Source organism: Aedes aegypti, chromosome 3 (genome assembly GCF_002204515.2).
Source record: "Aedes aegypti strain LVP_AGWG chromosome 3, AaegL5.0 Primary Assembly, whole genome shotgun sequence".
Lineage (NCBI taxonomy): Eukaryota > Metazoa > Arthropoda > Insecta > Diptera > Culicidae > Aedes > Aedes aegypti.
In genome coordinates this window covers 342552684-342579005 of record NC_035109.1, presented here as the reverse complement: position 1 = coordinate 342579005, position 26322 = coordinate 342552684, and the positions used below count along the sequence as shown (strand labels likewise).

At 36.0% G+C, this 26322-nt stretch overlaps 1 protein-coding gene across 5 annotated transcripts in view; it reads right to left on the bottom strand.

Moving 5' to 3' along the window:
- Nucleotides 1-10226: 10226 nt before the first annotated feature.
- The window catches only part of LOC5579101, a 127917-nt gene continuing 111821 nt past the window's right edge, over nucleotides 10227-26322 (bottom strand). For 2 of the 5 annotated variants that reach the window (XM_021853013.1, XM_021853011.1), the window contains exons 2-3: nucleotides 11796-12534; nucleotides 10227-11729 (exon numbers count right to left, since the gene is read on the bottom strand). In XM_021853013.1, the coding sequence (XP_021708705.1) occupies nucleotides 10682-11729; nucleotides 11796-12534 (1787 nt within the window). In that variant the 3' untranslated portion in view covers nucleotides 10227-10681. Of the gene's footprint in view, nucleotides 11730-11795; nucleotides 12535-12606; nucleotides 13698-22562; nucleotides 22585-22632; nucleotides 23233-26322 lie in introns of those variants that run through there. The other 3 variants (XM_021853012.1, XM_021853014.1, XM_001657246.2) reach the window with 3 other exon arrangements.

The window sequence follows — 26322 nt, the reverse complement described above, 5'->3', positions numbered from 1 at the left end:
GATCGAATCCCATCCCCGACATAGTCACTTATGACGTAAAAAGTTATAGTGACGACTTCCTTCGGAAGGGGAAGTAAAGCCGTTGGTCCCGAGATGAACTAGCCCAGGGCTAAAAATCTCGTTAATAAAGTCAAACCAAACTACGACAAACACCTAAATGATAGAGAAGAAAGGTGTCTTAACGGAGAGGACGTGTACAAGTAAGATGACATATGTTTATAGTAAATGATTTTGTGGAAAAAATCAAGCTAGCTCTATTAACTGCCGCTAGACAACGACGCAATGCTCGAAAAAATAAAAAAACCTCAGACTAATTACCTTTTCATATATTTTCATGGGCTATTATTATTTGGTTTTACATCAATTATCTTGATAAAACCTGAAGAAAATCGGTCAAATGCATGAGAAAAACGGTTCCAATTGTTGGCATAGAGGTAGTGTCGCACCTCAGGTAGAAGAATCGTCGGTTGAGAAGCATGCGTCGTCGTAGGTAAAAGTGTGGAAGATTTGATAGAGGTATGATATTTGTGTAGAATGATGAATTGTAAATGTCCCTCCCCTTGGTTATGCGACCTTGCCGCGATGGGAGGGCATAATCCATTAGCCCATATGATGGAAACCAAAGGCGTAACCTGTAGTGGTGGTATCACATTTTGGCACTTTTTGCTTAAAGCCGCGTCATAATTCATATGGCATAGACGCAATAATATCTCGGATGTGATCCAACGGACATTCTGCGTCATTGATAGAATTGATGCCCATTTCAAATAATTAATCTATTCGAAGTGGACATTAATACTATTGGTGACGTTCAGTTTGCCTTTTGCTAACCAGAATGATCCGTAGCCACTCTTACTATTAGCTAGTTAGATACATCGTTATCATATACGACGTAGGGAATACTTAAAAACTCTTAGGAAAATGACTAGTAGATTCACTGAGTAGAAATGAGTGGCGACAATCTTATTTTAATATGGTTTTTACATTGCCATAATAAGAAATACCTCTTTTGTAACAGCGGTATAAATAATCTAATTCCAGCTTCATTTTCGCAAAATTTACAAGTAGAAAGTAGGCGTTGTGAAGCATTGCATTTGCCACCGAAAAGTGAATCATGTAGGAGACTGTAATAGAAGCCTAAGGTAACTTTACTCTTCAATATTCACTATAAAATGACTATGGAAAGTAAGACGCTGAGATCGATCATTAGGGTACACTTGCTAGTTTCGAAAAATTGTTGAACAGACAAGGAAAGCGACTTTTTTCTTTAAGGATATATGAACGTAATGACCAATAAACACTTTTAACAACAAAAAATAAAATTAACTAGAACTACTACTAAACAGCTTAATTTTGTTAAAACTTGACGACAATTGACATTTAAGACTCTAATCTTACGTAAAAGACAGGAGTAATCAGAATAGCACTTGAATGACAAATTATTCAAAACCATTTCGACTAGACAGTATTAGTAATGACACTACTACACAACTATTTCAAACAAATTCTGATGGAGCTGCTGATTTTCACAATGCTTCCTTTTCTCAGAAGCAAGGGAATTTGGGCACTTTTCAAAAACTACCACGTCACAATACTAATAAAAAAACAGTGTTCATGTGGGCGCCATTGCCTAGTCCGTCTGAGTATTGGTCCTGGTAGAGGGGAAACTTGGCAAAAGCCAGACCGAGGGTTCAGCCTTGACAAGTTAAGCTGTCAGGCAGCTCCAACTGAATACCATACAAAAAAAAAAAAAAAAAAAAAAAAAAAAAAAAAAAAAAAAAAAAAAAGAATGATGAATTGTAAATGTATACCTGGTTTGAATAAAGAGAGTTGCAGCTGCTGATTGAGGTATCAGTCAGTTAGCTGCCCAGTTGAAGGAGACATCTACTGTATTGTATTTCTTTATGATTTGCAATCGGATGTGGACGGGCTAGCCTCGCTAGGATCTGCGTGGTCTTAGCGGACTAGCCTTTCAACAGGTTCAACAGGAACGTGTTTTTACAGCATGTATCGTTCTGGAGGAGGATTGGCCGCATAAGTCGCGTGGCGCAGTAAGGAATCCTCAGGCTGGATGGATTGGCCGCAACGGAGGACGGGATCTATCGGGAACGTAGGCGATACAGGCCACTGGATGGCAGCTGGCTGGTCAAAGGAGCTCGTGGACAGGATCGAAGTCAGGAGGAGCTCGGATGGAGGACAGAGCATGTACGAAGTTCGGAACGAGGAGGAGTTTCGAGACAAGAGGAGACGATCGGGAGTTGAAGTTGCGACCCTAAGGAGGAGTGTTGGCATAGAGGTAGTGTCGCACCTCAGGTAGAAGAATCGTCGGTTGAGAAGCATGCGTCGTCGTAGGTAAAAGTGTGGAAGATTTGATAGAGGTATGATATTTGTGTAGAATGATGAATTGTAAATGTATACCTGGTTTGAATAAAGAGAGTTGCAGCTGCTGATTGAGGTATCAGTCAGTTAGCTGCCCAGTTGAAGGAGACATCTACTGTATTGTATTTCTTTATGATTTGCAATCGGATGTGGACGGGCTAGCCTCGCTAGGATCTGCGTGGTCTTAGCGGACTAGCTCTTCAATACCAATTACATTCTCGACCATAGATGGCACTGTAATCGATGAATTTCTTTCATTATTGATTCAATGATTTATCAATCAATATAGAACAGACAACGACAAACCGAAAGTCTTTCCGTTTAAAAAGCTATACCTAGCGAAACTAAAATACGGGGTAACTCCTGGGTGGAACGGGCAGTTTCTCAGAAAAAGGATATTATTTAAAAGTGCTGTGACTTCGTTAAAATTTTATGAATATAAAAAAAGACCTGTATTTTTTTATTTTGGCATACGTGTCTTTGCTTCGTTTTTGAAGGTCCAAAAACTGAATTTTCGATTTTCTCCATAAAATATTCAATCTCGTTTAGCCCCGTTTCAGAGTAGACTTAGATTCACCCTAATCTAGTGAAAATAACTATGACATAATATGTCCAGAAATTCGATGTAACTTCATACCTGTAAAGATCCTTGACTAGACAAAAACTGGTTGGTATATGCCCAAGCAACCAATAGTTCAGACAAAAGAGCATGTTTAAGCTTATTCAGCTCATCGAAGGATCATGGAAAGCGTTCTATACAGCGCACTTTTTATGTAATTATCCGAACTTACGTTCCCAAAACGTTTCTTTAAGCTGCTGTAAAGAATGTAATGCAGCTCAATAAGCAACTCCAATTAGGATAACGAAAATGTAAAAAAAAAATCACATCGATCACATTTTCGATCAGAGTTTCTTTTATTACTAGTCATTTGGAGAATTTAAGCTACAATGATTTTTTTTTCAATGTCTGCTACAAGACTCGAACTCAGGTCGTCATCGTTGAATCTGTAGTACGTACCGCTGCTCCACATACAGTACTGGACAGAATAATGTAAGCATTGGTCGTTTTTCCATACAAAATGATCAAGTTTGGAGTCTTATATCTCGGTTTCTAGTTGTCTGATTGACCTGAAATTTTCACCGCAGCTTGAAAGTAACCTCAATTTTGCTAGGCTAGAAATTCATAGTTTTTCATTAATGAACTTTTAAGTTATCGCAAGTCTTAAATTTTGATAAAAATGACAAAATTTCAAAGTAAAAATAATTTTTATATGAAAATATTTAGAGCAATATGTCCTTCTGCAAAAATGTACAATCTGATAAGACACATAAATTTGCAGAACATCATTTTTCGGTAAAACTGATTGTTTTCAAAATATTTTCAAAACTAAATTTCGCATTTTTTTGCAAATTGAGAGATTTTTAATAATTTAAAAGATTGTGTTTCAAATGCAGTGATATTTTAATTGAGTAAAATCTATGTGGCTGTGGTGAAAATTTCAGATCAATCGGAACACTAAAAGCTGAGATTCAGATCTCCAAACTTGACCATTTGTATGGGAAAACGGCCAATGCGTACTTTATTCTGTCCAGTACTGTACGTGTTGTGCTGTTGCTTAAGAAGTAATGCAATGTCTTGATTTCTTATGTATTTCCATTTCGAAACTTGTTGTGAACTTCAACTTCTCTTCGAAGTTCACATAGAACTTAATAGGAACCAGTGATGCATTTCGAACTGAACGCGAGCCAAAAGTGAACTGAACGCGTTCTATTTTTGAACGAGAACGTAGCACAGTGATTTATTTCATCGATTTCACGATCAAAATAGAATAACTTCAAAACTATTGGTTCTAGATGTTTGGTGTCTTCGATGAAGTTTCTTGATATTAAAAGGCGCTTCTTTTGGTATTAGGGGTAAGATGATCAATTCACCCCCAAGTGAGATAAAAAAAATATTTTTTCTAAAAATTAAGTTAGAGATTTCAAGTCTTCGGCAAAGTTGTAGAGTATGTAATTACAAACAACTTTGCCGAAGACGCAAAATTTCTATATATTCGCGGTAATGAGATATGGAGCATTTTGTCTTCGACACCCCTTAAAACTTGTTTTTTGTACATAACTTTTCAATAGAATTTTTCACATTTTTCAAATCTTCTACAAAGTTGTTTGGATCGATAAAATACACATTTTTGCTGAACACGAAAACCTTGTATCTCTTATCGTTAAAATGTTATAAACAAATTTATGTGAAATTTTAGTCCACTTTCACCTTAAAAATCTCCATTCTACGCAAAATGACGCAGCTAGTTTCATGGCAACTTCAAGTTCTAACTTTCTACTTTTGCATGCAGTTAATAACTTTTGGAAACAAAAGGTTTTTTGTAGTGTTTTTCACAGATGATACGCTCTCGTGCAAATGTTTGGGATCACCCTCTAAAAAACATGAACAATTGTTTTGTCCACATCTCTGTGATTACACGTCCAAATGAAATTCTCTATGGCGCATTTGAAAGCCAATGAGTTATTCTCACTTCGTAAGTATTTTCCCAGAAACAGTTTCTGAATTTTGTATACTAAATTTTTACTTAAAGTTGTGACATTTTTCAGAAAAACACACTGGAAGAATGTTTCATTGAATTTGAATAGTTTTCAGAATTTTCCACCAAATTTTCGTAAGCGCCTTTCAAAGAATATAAGATTACGAATCTAATGACACATTGATTTGAAATTTTGATCAATCCAATGCTGAGGAAATCAGCCATGTTTTTTCAGTAAGTTTTTTAAAAAAAGATCACACCTTTAAGTATGAATTTAGTATACAAAATTAACTACCGAAAAGCTAAATATTACATATACTTTGCAATTGGATTAAATGGACAAATAAATGTGAAGTTTTGCGAAAAAATTACACGTCTACTCAGTGAATCGAACTCACGACTCCCTGATCTCTAGTTAGGGCGCGTTACCCCTACGCCCTTAGAGGACTCATGGAAGCAGAAGTTAACCTGAATTGGATTTCAGCTCAATAATCACGTAATCCTTTTTCGCAAAGTGCACCTCTTTCGGAAGAATTAGATGTCCAACCAAACACAACGCATTCTATATATATCCAATGCCTAGCTCGAGAGCGCATTATTTTTTAGGTGGAAAGTTCATCGTCATTCATCAGACTGCATTGTAAAATTTTACTAAAATCGATTGAACTGAAGTGTACTAATCCGAACAGAAAATCGAAGGAAAGAAATCGATCATAGCAATTATGCCTTAGTAAATGCTAGATATGAAATGTCAAGAAAACAAGATCTATAATTGGTTCGAAAACAAGACTGGTGAAAAGGTTTTGGGGCAATATAAACACTTTCTTGAAATTTAGTGAATGATTATTGTTCTTCTTTTTGGAATCACTTCCTTACAAACTGCTACAAAGCCTATTTCTCAGCTTGTTCTTAGAGCACTTGCCACATTTCTTAACTAAGAGCTTTCTATGCTAAAGTTATTATTTTTTTGCTTTTGTATTAGGGAGAATATAATATCTTCAAAGCATCGATACTTTTATATGAAAAAAAGTGTCATAGAAAAGTATCAATACCTACAAAATATCTAATAGGTAGAGGAGCTGATCTCAAATGGGTGCAAGCTGAACTTTGTCACCTCATTCAATTCGTCTGATCTCACGCGATTTACAGAATAAGCACAATCTCCTCAACGACACAAATATACCAACTAGCGGGAAACGTGCCTTTGGAGCCGGCCTTTCGATAGGTCAAACTATTTTTTGTGCTTTCATAGTATTGAATGGTTAGCTTCCACCGAAAATTCTTCTATTTACCTGAAGTAATCAACACCGTCAACAATGTCATAAGTTTACCTAAGGAATGTATCGATACCTACTCGAATCATTTGAGTAGTTTTTATTATGAAGGAAACATAGAACTAAAACGATTGCGATAGATATTTTTAAAGAATCGCATTGATGATTTATTCATAAAATAAACATACTTTTGAGTCAAAATTCTTGATAAACTTTCGTGAATAAAACAAGATTTTTCAAGGCTGCACCACCCTTTGCAAAAACGTACATGAGGAAGTACTCATTCGATTCAAGTAATTTCATTCAATACCTATTTGAATTAAAAGTATCAAGTATTTATTCGCATTTACTTGAATCGATTCATCCCTACATGTGACAGGAACGGTGATACTCTATTTCTAAAACAAAAAAATCATGGATCGACGGGAAATCGAACCCAGACACCTAAGTATGACTTCGCTTTGCAGCTGTGGACTTAACATAGACTAAGAGACTAAAATTTCTTAATTCCATTTCTTGAATCTTGGTAGTAGAATTCACTTTCGAGAATCTAAAACTAAATTAATGACTACACACAGCCAAATTTCTGACCCGGAAACTTACACAACTAGTTTACTAAGGCTAAAAGTCTCACTAAAAAAATAATTAAAGTGGTATTGCAAACAAACGCATAATGCTTCAATTTTGGTACATGTTATACATTGTATTGAAACCAAAAAATGTTTGTATTAAATATATGATCATAGCTTTATAAAGCTTGTAAAATATACCTGACAATTTGATTTCATTGAAGTTGTGTCTCAAGGTCTTCATTATCCAGCATTCTTACTTGCTCCGATGTACCTTAACAAAAAAAATTGTAGTTAACAGGAAGGGTTTAAAACTTAAAATTTTAAATTACCGATATATCATCTGTGAAAAACACTGAAAAAAACCTTTTGTTTTCAAAAGTTATTACCTGTATGCAAAAGTAGAAAGTTAGAACTTGAAGTTGCCATGAAACTAGCTGCGTCATTTTGCGTAGAATGGAGATTTTTAAGGTGAAAGTGGACTAAAATTTCACTTAAATTTGTTTATAACTTTTTAACGATAAGAGATACAAGGTTTTCGTGTTCAGCAAAAATGTGTATTTTATTGATCCAAACAACTTTGTAGAAGATTTGAAAAATGTGAAAAATTCTATTGAAAAGTTATGTACAAAAAACAAGTTTTAAGGGGTGTCGAAGACAAAATGCTCCATATCTCATTACCGCGAATATATAGAAATTTTGCGTCTTCGGCAAAGTTGTTTGTAATTACATACTCTACAACTTTGCCGAAGACTTGAAATCTCTAACTTAATTTTTAGAAAAAATATTTTTTTTATCTCACTTGGGGGTGAATTGATCATCTTACCCCTAATACCAAAAGAAGCGCCTTTTAATATCAAGAAACTTCATCGAAGCCACCAAACATCTAGAACCAATAGTTTTGAAGTTATTCTATTTTGATCGTGAAATCGATGAAATAAATCACTGTGCGTAGCAAACTTTGAACTTTCGTGCACAATGCTGACAGTGATCAAGAACGCCCTGTTCACTTCAAAATGCTCACTGCAGCCTAAAACATAAAACAATACATCAAACTATAATGAAACCATATCATTCAAAATTGATAATAACTTCAATGTTTCTTAACAAGTTTTGTACGACTGTCACATGGAAATGTGTTGTGTGTGCTCCTCGGAAACAATTTTCAATCCGCGTTCATTTTTCAGCTCCCATGGGTTCAAGTTTTTGTACTGATCAATGTTCAAGCCAACTTGATCTTTCGTTCAAAAATTTAAACTGGAACGCAAACTGAACGCGTTCAAATGCAACACTGAAGGGAACTTTAAAGTTCAAACAAATGCACTACGAACTTCTTTTAAACTTGCGTGTTTTGACATTTCTCAGTTTTTTTTTACAGGTGTCCTATTTTCATTGAAATATGTGTCTAAAATATGGAAAATTCAAGTTTATATACAAGTGAAATAAATTGCTGATCTCTCCAGAGATTATCAGCTTTGAGGCCGAAATCAACAGTGCCAATTAGGACGAGAACATTCGAGGCAATCGAATATATGACGCAGATAAAGCTGTTGCATTTGACTCTGCTAGGAGTAGGAAAGCTAGGAAAGTACATTCGTTCAAGCAATACTTACTGCTCCCAAAAGGTAACAATTTTTTTTAATCATGATGATGTGAAACCGTGGAAATATTGAGTGGTGTATTACGTTAATTTTTAGTCTGATAGATTCATTTTTTTCCGAATCATAAATAATTCCCAAGTTTAAAAGAGGTTTACAACAGGTACGTTTTGCATGTTAAGTGAACTGTTTGCTTAAAGTTCACAGCAAGTTCAGTTCGATCCGTATCAAGTCGCTGTGAAATCTTATTTGGCAGCGTCCATAAATGACGTAGCATTTTTTGGCCAATTTTTGACACCCCCCTCCCCCATCGTAGCCTATTTTCCCATACCTAATACATGGTTCGTAGCATTTTAGGGGGAGTCTAAGATTTTGCTACGTCATTTATGGACGGTCCCTTTCAAACTTTATTTAAATTTTCAAGTCGGAGAGAAGTTCGACTTAAGTACGGTTAGTACCTTCAATGAACTATAGAGTAAAGTGGGGCAAAAGTTCGAGTGGGGTAAGAGTTTCTTTTTAAGATTTCTAGCTCAATTCAAAACAAAACTTATAAATGTCATGGTGGTTCAATTGCTATTCAAGTAAGAGACTTTCACTCCAAATATCATAAAAATCGATTGAGATTTGGAAAAGTTATGGCTATTTGTTGTTTTTCGACGTGAATATTGTAATTTTTGGTCAAACTTTCGTTGCATGGAACCAATTGAAGATAAAATCTTTTTCAATATTTTATGTAAGGGCGTTTCTAGGCCTATCATAAGGTTGCTTTGAGGTGTATTAGTTTTTGCATAAATGCTTGAAAACAGTTTTTGGCCCATAGTGGGGCAAAAGTTCGAATCAGCGGGGCAAAAGTTCGACCCATGTATAGAATAACGGAAAAAATTTGCAAATTGCCTAAAATCCACATATTATCTTCAAATTTAGTTAAATTTGTCTGATCGTGTGAAAATTGTCACCAAAATTTTACATTTCCACTTAGTTTTGCGAAAAACTGCTATTTTTGAGTATTTTATAATTAACTCGGTTTTGGGCAATTTTTTGATGAAAATTTAGTGTGTATTTTTCGTCAAACTTAAGTTTACGGCTGGTGTAAGGTATGCCTGTCATAAAAGGATCGATATTTTTTGTTTTAGCCAGCGAACTTTTGCCCCACACTTGATTCGAACTCTTTCCCCACCGGTGGGGCAAAAGTTCGAATAAGACAATCAATTTTGAAACTGTTATAACTAAAAGTGAGTAAATATTTTGACACAAGTTTGTTCAGCAAAATTATAGCCAATATGTTGAAGGTTCACTGTATGGTATCTGTTTTGTTTCAACTGCTATTGTTTTCCTGGAAACTTTGATTATACCACTAAGGTCGAACTTTTGCCCCACCTTACTCTAGTGGTTTCTGCGCTCGTATACATACACGGTACATGTCATCAACACTACTTAAAAATTGCTGGTTGAAAATATAAACAAAGATCAGCTGTTCCCAGCAAAATCAACTGGCAGTATTTTCAACCAGCAAATTTGCGCATGTGTTCGTGACACCGCTCGGCAAGAGCTCAATGTATTCAATTTTTAAACGGGTTCTTGGTAAACCTGAATTTAACTTTCAAGTTGTTTTGAAAGAAATTATGCAACTTCATATGCACTTCAAAGTATTTAGCAAACATATACGGATCTTTTTTGAGAATGAAGTTCTGTTTGAAATTGTATCGTCTTTTAATCAGCAGTAAAGTACCATTGAACAAAATTCGAACCTGATTTGAACTTCTGAGTTCACTTCTCAAGTAAAATCCGAACTTTTGGTTGCTTGGGTATAGAGTTCTGCTCACTTGACCAACTGCGTTCTGAGTGATATAAACAGCATAAAATGGAGGATTCATCACATAATTAATAAATTCGTTTATTATTCTTCCTACGATTCGGAAGTCAATATTTAAAATGACTTACCTACGTTATGACACTTTTCGGCATTGCTTGTACTTTTAATTACTATTGCTTACAAACTATATCACATCTAGTGGTTTTTCCTGCGCTGTTGAAACTTATTAGATGAGACTGTTTTTACTATCGATGCTTACAGTAAAGCTAAAAACATTCATTGGCTTGCATAATCTACTTGAGGCACATTGATTAGAATTAACACTATTCGAGCATTGACCTAGTAAGACTTCTATGATGGCACCAGTAATTTCTAACACGACTTCCTTTATGGATTCCCACAGGCTCCAATTCAGAGATAAGAGAACTTCTGCTGTGTTATATTTTGATATTTACAATGAAATTATGGCGTTTATTTCGTTTCAGCTCGGATTCCGTATCACAAGAATCGTTCAGTGTAGGTTTCTAGAGAGAAAGTGTTCCAGCGAGTCCCGGAACTGTTCCAATAGGCTTCCGACCACCAAACGGTATATGTTCAACGTTTCTTCCGGTACATGAGGCCGAAGAGAATCCTGCACACTTCGAAAATACTCTGCGAAAGTTTGAGGTTGCTCCTTAAATCGATAACTCAACTGAGTCGGATGTAGTCCCCTCCGAATTCGGTAGCCGTAGCGTTCCACCATGGTACAAGCGAGGCCATTATAGTCACGGCTGAATCGAACCTGGAAATGTTCTAACCGGCGGAACAGGTCCTCGAGGTTGATATTTTCAGTGGCGAACAGTCGCAAGGCTTGACAAATCTCATTTTGGCGCCTGGTGAAGAACTTTTCAATTTCTAGGTTCATGTGCTGCCGGAAGGTTTCTGTTACTATGAGGGGAGGTTCTGGAGAGATCGGGGCTTTCGGGCAGGAATTGAAGCTTTCGTTCGATGGACGATTGTTTGCTTGATGAATTCGGTAAAGCGTGGGATGCTGTTTTAGAGGTACCACTTTGGGGCGACTAGCACTTTTCGGCGGTTTCGGTGGCGCTGGTAGAGGCATAGAGCGGAGAATTGAATGGCCTTGGCGAAGCTGTTGCTGATGAGAGCATTTGAGCATGTTCTCATACTGACACAGAAGAGAGTTTTTGGAAAAGTCTAGCGGCTGTTCCGGGTCGTATAGATTCTGAAGAACGGCTGAACCGAAGCCAAATTGCGGCGGGAGATACCTGGGTGACTTCTGGACTTCTGGTAGTAAGATTAATCGCTCGGGGTGTTGTTGCTTGTCCATTGGGGTTTGGATTTTCAAAGTGTGCTGGTGAAATGGTGGATAACGGACTGATTGTTGGACTTGTGATAATTGATGATACAGTTTCTTTGGTGGCGGTTTTCTAAGTATTTGAGGCGGAGGTAATTGAAGTGATGATAAACTGATCGATTTTGTTGAAGGCCTTATTGATGGCTTCAGATGCACGGATTGTGGCACAACGTGAACTTTTGCTGGAGGTGAAAAGGCAGAAGGTCTGCAAGGGAATAAAAAACGAAATAAAACGACTTGAGATTGAAAACTGATTTGATCTTGATATTACCTAAATCTGCTACCGATGGGTTCATTTTTTTCTTGTTTTCGATAAAAACTATCGTTTGGAACCGGTATAGATAAACTTGAAGGATATTCATCTATCCTCCTCGCTCTGCTCGAAAGCTTTGGAGATGTTCTGGCATAAGGATGTACGCGCACTTCCTTGAGCTTGGCTGCAAGCAAACTTTGCTTCTGCTCCACTGGATGTGCTCTCTTAGGAGACGGTATCGTTATCGAAACCACTGGTCCGTCATTATCGCCACACCGATCTTTCGAATGTGATAACTTTGATCCTGTGCCGTCAGCTTCATTGTAAATTAATTGAGTATCCACAACAGTAAAATTGAAGACCAATTCTGGCTCCGTCGTTGGTTTATCTCCTGTCCTACTGCAGATACCGCTTTCAGTCTTCTTTTCCCACGTCTCTCCATTATTGAGCTTACAGTCTATGATCAGATCATTTTTCTCGTCTTCGTCCTCCAAATCGTCACGATCGAAGAACCCTCCGTCACTGGATTCCTTCTCAATGTTGTCGTAGTAAATCTTCGACGGTGGTTGTTCCAAATTTGGAATGATTTTCGGCTGTACTTCACTCGAGTCATCGCCAGTCACGTCGATGAACTCGTCGTCAGCTTCATCTAAAGGTTTCGCCTTTTCAAACTCAAAGCGTGTCTTCAGGCCTTTCAGCTCCAACTGGTAATTGGCCAACGTGTGAACAAACTTTGTGCGCATTCTGCTGTTAAAATCTGAAATACATGATAAAGAAAACAAACTGTAAATTACTCTGCATGCTTATCAAATCACTACAATGATCTAACCCTAGGTATCACGAAAATAACCTTCCGGAGAACCATTCTGTTCGCTAGCGGTGCACTCTTGCTTATGGTCGCGACCAGCTCGGAAGTCCGGGGTTTTATATATAGAGCTGCCTCGCCCCCGGACAAGGGCTTATCGCGGCAAAATTTATGCAAACATAGCCCCAATCTGAGCTGTCTTGATAAGAAGCAAAACCCAGTCAACCTATCCAAATACCCAATAAGCCCCAGGGGCGGCCGCATGGTCCGGGGGTTGAGGATTGACAGTAAATCGATGAGCATTCACAGATAGTCACACAAACACGCACACACACATACATTTCTGGTCCCGTGTTGATAACCAACGACAAAATTATGGGTATGATAATTGATAAGATAGGTAAGGTTTTTCTATGGCTTTTTACTTCTTCCAGAGGCAGAGAGTTGAGCAGATAACTGTTATCTGATTCCTCCTCTCGATCGTATTCAAATGAAGCTCGGCAGAAGCTCACCAGTCGCAGCTGTTGCATACCAGTTGAGGTGTAGTGTCGAAAGGGGTATTGAGGAACGTGGTCGTTTGTCCTCTGTTATCGTATTTTGGATGGAATTTCACGCCAGTCAACGAACAATTTCTGCAGATAATTGGATACTTTGTGCTATTGGCCAGACTGATTAGAGGCCATCTGTCCAATATTTGTGAGGTATTCTGGAGTGAAATTTGTACAATTCCATGACAACCCGACTACCAATTGCGATGTAGAGACGTATTTATCGTTTTAGCAAATACCTGACGAATTATTGAAAATACAGATAAATAAAGCTTATTTTCAAATGCAAGAGAGTGCATATCGAATGACACACAATAAAATTTCTTTTGAGATCTCGTGTCAATGTATTCCATACTCTATGTCTCGTAAAATATGGAAAGCATCAGCGAGTTTAAACTCAAAATCATCAGAAATGAATAGGAGAGATGTTCTACAGTTTCTAGTACAATCGCTGGATTAATTCCTGAAGAAACCCTTGCGTGAAATTTTGTTAACAAAAATCAATATGAATCCTGCAGGAAACCAGGACATGGCATTTGCAGCAATACCTGTGAAGGATCTTCGGTACAGCTTCCTGGATTGTTTTCCAAAGAGCCACTTGAGCAAAACAAAGTTTGAAACGTATGTCATTGAAATTTATTTAGGGATTTCCTGAAGACTTTCTTAATGATTCGTCAGAAGAACTTGTAGAATAATTTCAAATGAGCTCTTCGAAAATTTTACCACAAATTCATTCAGAATCCTCTAGAGGAATTCCTGCAGGATCATAATTAAATAATTATTGAAATAATTATTGGAATAATGCGAAAAGGTACACTTGGAAATATAGTCAAAAAGTATCCCTTTTCAAAAATTCCACTATCTTAAAATGTTCTTCGCTAGAAGATCGTTTAGTTATTCATGAAGGAATTTAAAAAAGACTACTAGGAAAAATAAATGGTAGTATTTATTGAAGAGTATCTGCCTAGAGAAATGCCTAAATATGTTCTTAGTGAAATTCCTGATCGAGCTTTCGAAACACTCTCCTAGAAAACTTTAAAAAAATTGGAAGAATTCCTAATGGAGTTATGGAAAAATATTTCTGCGATGTGCATGAGATATTCTTGAAAAAGGTTTTTACAACAAATTCAAGGATTGTGTTATGTAAGAGAAATTTCTTGTGATCTCGGCATAAAAGCCAGCTGTTTTGTCATCATAAATAAACAAATAAGAGCACAATGTTATGATTCGGCCAAATAAATGCTGATTGAAGATGATTCAGCTTTTTTTTTTACTTTTTATGGTTTTAACTTTTAACTAAGCATTAATTCAACAAAGTTTGACAGTTTGGGTGTGCTGTTATGAAGAATTTACGCAAAAATCATAAAAAACGGATATAAGTTTGGCGTTTTTCCATCAGGAATAAATATGTTCGAGTAAACACGCAATGTTAATGATGTTATGTTGGTGTGGTGAGTAATACATTCGCAATGCTAATGGTGTTATCGCATCTTAAGAGCCCAAATACTGATTTAAAAGGTATAAATAAGGTAAGTTACCGCAATCAAGTGCAAGTCAATCAGTTTAAAAGCAGCTTTTATGACAACAAGGTGGTGTATTATATCAACTTTTTTATCATAGCCGTAACAAATGAGTGTCATTCAGCCACTATAAGCAGTTTAAATGAGCCATTTCATGCTGCAATAAAGCTGGTCTTGTATCCAAAAAATGTTGACTATATATTTCGTCTCTGAAAGGTTTTGAAAACAACTAAGAGCTGACTTACAAAATATCATCTTCAGTATTGCTATTTTTTCACTGACTTCTAGTTAAATTTCCTGACTTACTACGTATACTAATCCTAAGAATTCCAAATATTCTGAAATAAAAATTATCAACAGTGCTTTCCTAACAACATATTCGAAGTTGGTGAAGATTGCTTTCAAAATATTTAGTTCTTAGTATTCAAGATCCACTCATTGCCAAGTTCCGCGTATTTTGTTCAAAATCTTGAGAAAAAATGGAGTTCTTCCGTCTAATCATGCTCAGGATGTCCATCCATCCATGAAAAACGTAAAACCCCCGACTGATCAGTCGCGGAAGGATGATTAATTTGGTGAGCCCGTCACATGCTGTTATCTTAAATGTTTAATTATTATAAAACATATTTTAGGAATGTCACTCTCTATGTATTTATACAACAAAATATGAATGGTTCGTTACTATAAGTGTCGACAAAACTTTTGGTCATGTTTAACATAATATACCATTCCTCTTACCTATTACTACATCTGTTTGTTCCTTGTGCAACTTCGATTATTTTGGTCAATCGCGGAGCTGCAACTACGAATTGTACGGTCATCAATGTATATGCTTAAGCATAAGAATTCTAGTTTGTTTCAATTACAAGCAATATGGGCTACTAGATTTTTTCCAGGAGGTGCACGACTACCGTTTTGAAATCCGGTACTTGAGCATCGGATTTACTTCAAGTATCATTTTTACATTCAATGATATACATTTTAATAAACAACTGTGATTTATCATGAAGTTAAATGTTTATAATTTGACATGGTTTCATAAAAATAGCGATAAGTTATGCGAAAATTGCTTAAGGCTAAGTAGAACGTCATTCGTTTTGGCAACAATGATGACTTTTTAGCTTGCATTTCAAAGTGATAATACTCAGTTTTGATAGTTTATGTTGACTTGAAAAAGTATCACTGTACGCGCTTACATGCATTAAGTATGCTGATACTTTTTCAGCTGTGTCAGTGCAAAACCAACTGATTTTCTTTGATTCGAAATCGTGAGATGAATTAGCAACAATCATCAACGACACGTACAAATTTCAATGACGGTCTACTTCGCCTTAAATATGCAAAAATAAGAGATGTGTCTTCAGTGCGCATCGTACCTTCGTGCTGTGCGTACACGAATTCTCTCTGCTCTTGGAAGTTTTCTCAAAAACTACCTAAAGCAATAAAACAGTACTTTTCAGTGCTACAAAAACAGTACTTTTCAGTGCTAAAATTAAAAACGGTACTTTTCAGTGCTACTAAAACAGTACTTTTCAGTACTATTTTTTCTACTATTGATCCCTTTACGATCCTTGTTTGGACCCGTGCCTTCGATTTTTCGTTGGACCCGTTGGCAAAAGCTAGCGGTGGTAATCCTTCTTGGACACCGTCTTGGGAAAAAACCTTTCGAAGGTCACGTCTTCTTTCGTTTATTAATTAAACATGGTATCAACAACTAACAAAAGGAAGGGTGAATCTCTGAATTCACTACTTCCTTCCAAAAAAGTGGGTTTTAAAACTGTCACTACACGTGGCAAGAATGGAAGAAAGGACGTTTCCCCGGAATGCGAAGTTTCTTCCAAGGGTGAAATGAATAATTGTATCGAAATGAGCAATCAGTTCGATGCTCTAGAAAAATTTTCCGAACACCAAATCGAAGCAGCCTCTAGCCCAGGCTCTTTGATTCAAGTGAGGAAGCAAAGAGTGACGCCTATCGTGGTCAGTTGTTCCGAATTTGGAGGATTTAGGCAGGAGATCTTGAACTCCATTAGGGGAATCAAGGTTTCCTTCCAAATCGCAAAGAAAGGAGACTGTCGCGTTTTGCCGGAAACTATTAAAGATCGTGAACTTCTTCTCAGACATCTTGAAGAGAAGAAGCACAAATTTTTTACTTATGACGACAAAACTGAACGTTTGTTCAAAGTTGTCTTGAAAGGTCTCTCAAGTGACTATAAATCACCTGAAGAGATCAAAAATGGAATAAATGATTTACTTGGATTTTCCCCAGTCCAAGTAATCATTATGAAAAAGAGAACCCAATCTGGCATTGTTCGGAAAGGGCTTTCTCAAGAATATTATTTAGTTCACTTTAACAAAAAACAACTAAATAATATTAAAGCATTAGAAAAAGCAAAACTTTTGTTTGATGTCCGTGTGACATGGGAACATTTCCAGAAACCTGGAGGAAATTACCAGAACCCCACTCAGTGCCGTCGGTGCCAAAAGTGGGGTCATGGTACAAAAAATTGTCGCATGGATGCTAAATGCATGATTTGCGGAGGTTCTTCTCACGCCAAAGACGTCTGTCCAGTGAAGGAAGATACCACCAAATTCATATGTTGTAATTGCGGGGCTAACCATAAGTCCAATTTTTGGAATTGTCCTTCACGCAAAAAGGTCATTGAGGCTCGTGCCAGGCAGATGAAAGATAATATCCGTTACGATAACGGTCGTTTCCGGAATTTGCCTGGTAGAGTATCGAACAATGCTCATTTTTCAGTTAACGATCGCTTGATCATGAATCATACCCATCAGGAAGATCATAATCATGCTCATTCACAAACTAATTTTATTCCGTCGGGTAGCCGTTCGAATCTTTCTATTTCGAATGTATCTACCCATGGTAAATCCTTTGCCGATATCGTAGCAGGAAATTCGAACTCCTCCCCTGTTCGATCCATGGGTACCCATTCTACTTGTTTCAAATCAAATGGAAAAAACCCTACCGCCACAGGTAACTCCGCTTCTTCGTCTACCGGAAATTCCAATGGGAAATCACATGACATGTCTGCCTCTGATTTTAATTTTCTAACTGAACAATTGAATCTAATGATTGATGCAATGTTCAAAGCCACCACTATGACTGAAGCAGTCCAAGTAGGTGTAAAATTTACAAATCAAATTGTTATTGGATTACGTTTTTCTAATGAATCCAAATAATAATTTAAATATTTTAAATTGGAATGCTCGTTCTCTGAATGGTAAAGAGGACGAGCTGTTTAATTTTCTTACGGTTAATAACGTGCATATAGCAGTTATTACCGAAACGTATTTAAAACCTGGATCTAAACTCAAAAGAGATCCTAACTTTTTTGTTTATCGTAATGATCGACTTGATGGGGCATGTGGGGGAGTTGCAATCATCAATCATAGGCGTATAAAACATCAACTGTTTTCATCATTTGAAACTAAAGTTTTTGAAACTTTAGGTATTTCTGTTGAAACACAGTTTGGTAAATATACTTTCATAGCTGCCTATTTGCCTTTTCAATGCTCTGGGCAGCAAGTTAATTTGCTCCAAACTGACTTGCGAAAATTGACTCGCAATAAGTCAAAATTTTTTGTCATTGGTGACTTTAATGCCAAACATCGGTCATGGAATAATTCTCAAAGTAATTCCAACGGCAGAATTTTATTTGATGAGTGCTCTTCAGGATATTTCTCAATTCAATACGCTGATAGCCCCACATGTTTTTCCTCTTCTAGAAATCCATCTACGATTGATTTGGTCTTAACCGACTCTAGTCATCTTTGTAGCCAAATGATTACTCATGCTGATTTTGATTCTGATCATGTCCCTGTTACATTTCAAATATCCCAAGAAGCGATTCTCAATCCTATCAGCTCCACTTTCAATTATTTACGTGCCGACTGGAATCTATATAAAACGTATGTTGACTCCAATCTTGATGTTAACATTTCTTTAGAAACTAAACTTGATATTGACAATGCTCTTGAAACTTTAACAAATTCCATTGTTGAAGCCCGGAGCATTGCAATTCCAAAATGTGAAGTAAAATTTGAATCCGTGATTATAGACGATGATCTTAAACTCTTGATCCGTCTTAAAAACGTGAGGAGAAGGCAATTTCAACGCACTCGCGATCCTGTTATGAAAATTATATGGCAGGATATGCAGAAAGAAATCAAGAAACGTTTTGCTCAATTAAGAAACAAAAATTTTGAAAATAAAATTTCTCAATTGGACCCTGGCTCTAAGCCCTTTTGGAAATTATCGAAAATCTTGAAAAAACCTCAGAAGCCAATACCGGCATTGAAAGAGGAAAACAAATTATTACTAACTAATTGCGAAAAAGCTCAAAAACTTGCTATGCAGTTTGAAAGTGCGCACAATTTTAATTTAGGACTTACTAGTCCAATTGAAAATGAAGTTACTCAGGAGTTTGAAAATATTCTCAATCAAGAGAACGTTTTCGAAAATGCCTGGGAGACTGATTTGGAAGAAGTGACTATTATTAAAAAATTCAAAAACATGAAAGCTCCTGGCGATGATGGAATTTTCTACATCCTCATCAAGAAACTTCCAGAAAGTAGCTTATCATTTTTAGTTGATATATTTAACAAATGTTTTCAATTAGCATATTTTCCTGTCAAATGGAAAAATGCTAAGGTTGTTCCAATTTTAAAACCAGACAAAAATCCTGCAGAAGCTTCTAGCTATCGTCCAATCAGTTTGCTTTCCTCCATCAGTAAACTTTTTGAAAAGGTTATTTTGAACAGAATGATGGCCCACATCAACGAAAATTCAATTTTTACCAATGAACAGTTCGGATTCCGCCATGGACATTCGACCACTCATCAACTTTTACGTGTAACAAATTTGATCCGTTCCAACAAATCTGAAGGCTATTCTACTGGTCTTGCTCTTCTAGACATAGAAAAAGCATTCGACAGTGTTTGGCATGAAGGTTTGATTGTAAAATTGAAAAACTTTAATTTTCCAACATACATTGTTAGAATAATTCAAAGTTATCTGTCAAATCGTACACTTCAGGTTAATTATCAGAACTCCAGATCTGAAAGACTTCCTGTAAGAGCTGGTGTTCCTCAAGGCAGCATTTTGGGACCAATATTATACAATATTTTCACATCTGACTTACCTGAGTTACCTCAGGGATGTCAAAAATCTTCATTTGCGGATGACACAGGCCTCTCCGCCAAAGGACGAAGCCTGCGTGTCATCTGTAGTCGATTGCAAAAAAGTTTGGATATTTTTTCTTCATACTTGCAAAAATGGAAGATTTCTCCTAATGCTTCCAAAACTCAACTAATAATATTCCCACATAAACCAAAAGCTCTTTATTTGAAACCTTCAAGTAGACATGTTGTCACGATGAGAGGGGTTCCAATAAATTGGTCAGATGAAGTTAAGTATCTAGGGCTCATGCTAGATAAGAATTTAACTTTCAAAAATCACATTGAGGGCATTCAAGCCAAATGTAATAAATATGTAAAATGTCTCTATCCCCTTATTAATAGAAAATCAAAACTTTGTCTTAAGAACAAGCTGTTGATATTCAAACAAATTTTCAGGCCAGCCATGTTGTATGCTGTACCAATATGGACTAGCTGTTGTAATACCAGAAAGAAAGCTCTGCAGAGAATTCAAAATAAAATTTTGAAAATGATTCTGAGGCTTCCTCCCTAGTATAGTACCAATGAGTTACATAGAATATCCAATGTTGAAACATTGGAACAAATGTCAAATACAATCATTAATAATTTCAGGCAAAAATCGTTACAATCTTCTATTGCCACGATTAATGCGTTATATGTTTAGGTTAAGTTAGGTTAAGTATATTAAAAACGTTTTTTTTTTCTCTTATAAGCAGGTGAAATCAACTCACCTGTAAAAAAACTGAACTGCTACGGCAAATGAAATGTAATATGTTGTTAACAAAATGTTAATTAAATCTTAAATTTGTTTTACCAAATTAGGATGATAGTGTTGTCAAATAACACAGAACACCTAGATATAAGAAATGAATGTAATGTTTGGAATGATACTAATAAAGAAATTAAAAAAAAAAAAAAAAAAAAAAAGAGATGTGTCTTGCTTCGTAATCCGGACACTATTACTATGTTGCTTCAAATTCCGGACACTTTTGCTTCGAATTCCAGACATTTCTTTTTGACCAAATATTTGCATATTTTGTATAAAATTCAACTCTCATTTTTGTGATTTTGAACAGTTTGCTACACGTAATCACAAAAGACTCGAGTCGTGCAAAAGGCTGAAGCTGCTAGAAAGGTACAGCAAAATTGCTTAACTCAACTTATGCAATGCAATGCAATGCACCACCTATATTTCTATTCACGGTAATACTCTTAATATAACTCATCATAAACACATTTTCTGTTCTATAGTGTTGTAAAATAAATGTTCGTTGATGATTTAAACACGACTGCTCCTAATGATCTGCCTTAGGTTCCGTTTTCACTTAATATTCAAGTGCGTTCGGCTTCCGAAGCAGTCAAATAATTTGCTTCTCAGTCCGGACACAATTCGCAACAAATATCCAATAATGAATGCTTCTTCGATGATATTCACATACATCAATTGGACACAATAGTTTACTTTTCATTTTAAACATATACTGGCACAATAACACTACGATAACACTTTTTTCAGTACAAAATAATCGAATTTTCCTTTAATGGCAACTGTAAAATGCAGTAAAACAAGGACTGAAATCTGTAGAACAACGATACGCATTTCGATTTTTATTTTTGTTTTTAATATACTGCTACCTACTGCGATACATTTAGAATTACAACATACTATTAAAGTAACAGAATAGTTTTGTGCATTTGTATGGAAAGAAAATTTCAATTTATATTATTAAAAACGTAAAAAAATAATCATAGTGTCCGGTTTTCGAAGCGTCCGGCAATTCTAAGCAAAACGGTATCTGTCGACTCGAATAATCATCATAACGAATTGTTGGTAGAGAGGTAGTTAAAGATTAACATTCTTGAAACATTTCGAGAAGGGTATTTAGGGATTCCTGGCAAGGTTCTTATAATTCTATTTTGATTCATGGCGATTTTTTAATGAGATCTTTGCTGGAATTCTATCGGGAAACCGAGCAAATAATTGACCAGTTTATTGAAATTTTTGTTCGAGAGTTCACTCAAAATGTTATTAGTGGATTATTTATAAGTTTTTAGGGGATTCTAAAACAGATCCTTGGCTTAAAATCTTAGTAGATTTGTATAGGTTAGCAAAAACCTGAGCAATAATATATAATGACAAATGCATTGGGAGATCTACTGAATTCCTGGACAGATTAATTGAAAATTCTGTGATTATCTCAATTCTTGGTGAATCATTGTCTGGCTTACTAGTTTGACTTATCCTGGATCTATATTATAGTTAATATGAGGTCCCTGACTAGATTTTGTATGGCTTTCTGCAGATTTACAGCGAATTTTTGCTAAAAAATATTGTAAGATTATTTATTAATTCATGGCAAAATATTTAATGGACAAATAAATATATAGGTCCTTTAGGTATTTTTGGCCAAATTCTTGTGGTTTTCGATGAGATTCTCGATAGATCGATTGAGAGATGCAGTTTTGGATTCATGCCAAAAACTTTAACCAGCTTAAGAAGAGAATAATAAATCAATGCACTCATAAAGCGCTAGAGATTTTTTCTTCTATTTTTTTTTTAATTCTGCTCCTGGCCCAGTGTGTAGTGATGATAGTTTTTAAACAACGAGTTACACACTCGGTTACCAATGGCTTTTAGGGCCAAATTATATGTTATGCGAGAATTACATATTTATTAATCAAATAGGACAGTAAGATGATTATTAGTCAAACAGCACTAAATAACGTTACCACCTACCGTTCTATACACGTCCACAAGGAAATCCAAATAATGACATTATTAATCACCAAATTATGCAAACTCTCACCTTCTCCTACTGCTCGTTTGCGGCGTTGATGACAACCACAATCCTCAACCATGACTGTTCCGTTTAGCGAGAAACATTAATCATCATCGGCCCCTTCGTTTTTGTTTACTGCTGCGTTTCATCAGAAAACTGTTATGTGGTGATTGTGATTTAATTTGAACTATGTTCTACCCAGTTTGAATCTTTGGTCTACAGCAGCATTATAGTATGTAAAAATAGCTCAACTGCTGAATTTCGTATTCCTATTATGACCAGTTATCTGTCATCTCAGTAAAGCGCTAAATCCTCGCTCCATGCGTCCAGAAAATACGCGCGTAGAATTTTAAACCGACCGTAGCACGCGACTCTTCCTTTATGACTGATCGCCAATCCGCTAAACCGGAACGCACAAGCTCTCGACAAACAGCCGCTTTTAGCAGATAATGTTCAGCTGATAATTCTTCGCTACTCTGGTAAACTCAAACCTCACGCGCCAAATCTCTCCCCCATATCAGCGGGTTCTACAATTTTTCTAACTCTTCTATTAATACACCAGCAAGTAAGTGTTCTACATTACCAGACTGGACATACAATATTTGCCACTTGCTCCCTATCCAAGCATGTGATGATAACTAAACCGACTATGAGAACGCTCTTCGACTGTTAGTGGGCCGGTTAGTGAGTCGCCTCTGGCAGAGCACCACGTCAGTCCAATCGTGGCTGGTCACCGCCAGGAGCAGCACGGCAAGGAAACTCCCGAACCATCGGACAGGACGACTCCTAGAGGCTTGGGCACAGACAAACAGACGTAACACTGAAGTTCATTCATTTAATGATCATTTTAAACTAGTGGTCCCGGCTAACTTCGTTTTGCCATAAAGTAGGCTGTTGTAAGAGGTCGTGTAACCTCCATAGAAAATGAGTATTTTCCCGTTTTCCCGATTATTCCAGAGACTTTCCGAAAATGTTTCCTCACGCGTTAACGTCTGTCGATGAGTGCAACAGTGCAAAATTTACGTCAATCCGTTCTTTCGTTCTTAAGCCACCTCGTGACATACAAACACCACTCCATATTTATTGATATGATGATGATGATAATGCGATAGATTTTAATATTTTTTATTCCGAGTGTTACATCTGTTTGTACGTGGCTTGGGTACGTGGGCGGTGGCGATGGTCTTTAGTATGTAATGACATGTAAAACAACCACTAGGTACCTCCCTCCTTTGCAGATAGCTCGCGTTGTTGTGGGTTGGTCGATGTTCTCCCGTTTTTGGTTTGGGTTGGCTAGTATTAGAAAAAGGATAATTGTTTCCATAGGTATGGACCAGGGTTTTGCAATTGTTGAATTATATTTGAAGTACCTAAATATTTTAAAATGTAAAGCAACCATTGGTGTAGTAAGGATTTTGTTTTCTGTGGAAGTCGGAAAACTTTATGAAGACTGTTGAAAATAATGAATACCGTTAAGTCATCAGTCACCGTGCGGCCTCCATTCACCGTGCACATATACAAATTCCTACAGAATATTCATACAATTTTCACAAACTATTCTTTTGTTAGCAAAACAAGATAAAACCGATGAAATCAAGTAGTTTTTGTCACAAAGTATTTTAAAAAGCCTAGTTTATGTAGTCAAAATTATGTGAATTCTGTTTGATAATGAGATGTTTCAACACTCTTAGTAGAAACGCCAAAAAATCAGATTTTTCATTTTAACGTTAGAGTATGAATTTTTTCAAAATTTTAACAAGTTTTCATTGTGGATACTTATAGTAAGATATATTTCATCGTATGAGCAATGAGATTTTATGCAAATTAGATTTTTTTATTGTGTTTCAGTCGAAACTCAAATGCACGGTGAATGGACCCTTTTCAATATGTATGGTTCCTATTACCGTGCATTAGTGTAAAAGGCATGAAATTATTCGGTAATATAATATATATTATTATGTGATGATTAATCTACTTCATATTAATTTTTTGAGTGAATATGGAGTGGTTTGGACAATACAGTCAAGCCTCCTAAAACGGTTTCAATGACAAAATTAATTGTTTATCCAATTTTTAAACTTTTTATGGTTTTTATTGTAAATTAAGATTTGAATACTCTTAAAATTAGGTGCGTACACTATTAGCAACATAGTTGCTCCATCAACAGCGTTTCTTCAAGATTCAAAATTAAAACATAACGAAAACTATACGCACGGTGAATGGTGCACTAGTGTGCACGGTAAATGGTGACATAGAACGGTACTAGGCGACCTTTGCATGACATTTTCAAACATAATTTTTGAGTCATTTTTCGATATGCATCACTAGTTTTAAATTTTTCCCTGAATAACAATATAATTGCACGCTAAGTAGTGGTATTCTAGCACACTTCAAATTATTTGGAAACGATATATAATTTTTTGAAGCGCAATTTTTTCTTAAATGCACGGTGAATGGTAGCTTGACGGTATAACACGTCATTTATGCGATGTAAATATGAAATACAGTCATACCTCGATATAACGTAACCACTTTATAACGTAACGCAATATAACGTAATTTTTACCTCGATATAACGCAACTTTTTTGGTTTATTAACTGCAATAAACATTTTCCATGATTCAAACACCAACCAATACCAAATCAAAGCAATGCAAGCGTTTACTATCACTGAATACAGTCATAAATCGATATTGAGTGAGCTATAGGCTAATGTTAAAACCAACATTTTAGCATTGCTGTATATTTGTATATACAGTATTGGACAAAACATTTGCAACTTTTTCGATTTTCCATACAAAATGGTCAACTTTGGAGGCTCAGATCTCAGTTATTTGTGGACCGATTTGAATGAAATTTTCACAGCACATCAGACATAAGTTGAATTTCAACATATATTTTTAAGAGACTTTTTCAATCACGAATTCAACAGCAATAACAGTTTGACTAAAGTGAATTTCTTATAATTTACTTAACTTAAAAAGTCGAAGGAATATCATTACGATGTCTTCAGAAAAATTGTAGATTTAGACAATATGAACAAGTTTTCTAAGGACAGTTTTTGTGTAGGGCTCTCCTATTTTCAGATAAATCGTTTATAATTTTTCGTCAAAAAATTCTCTTTAGTCAAACCGCTATTACTTTTGAACTCGTGATTGGAAAAATCGTTAAAAAATATATGTTAAAATTCAAGTTATGTCTGACGTACTGTGAAAATTTCGTTCAAATCGGTCCACAAATAACTGAGATGCAAGCCCCCAAATTTGACAATTTTGTATGAAAATCGAAAAAGTTGCAAATGTTTTGTCCTATACTGTATCATTCTTCTTCATTTTTGTTACATTTACGCTTCCACTGGAACCAAGCCTGCAACCCACTTCAATTTTCTATGAATAACATCCTTACAGTGATTATTCATTTAGACTTTGCATTCAAAAAGACTAGATCAAACTCAGATTAGACTTGTGTGTCGCTGAACCACGCTGCCATCGCCGATCCATTTAACGTATATACGATATTTTTTTTAGAAATTCTTACAGATATCCTTCAAATGGTTTCTCTAAGAATTTGATGTTTATACTGATATTTCTCCACGGATTTTAACTAAAATCATTCTGAGGATGCCTCCAGAGATTCCGCTAATAATTTCTCCATGGGATCATCTTAAACTCTCTTGGTACCGTAAAACGGGGTAACTTTGATAATGCGGGTAACCTT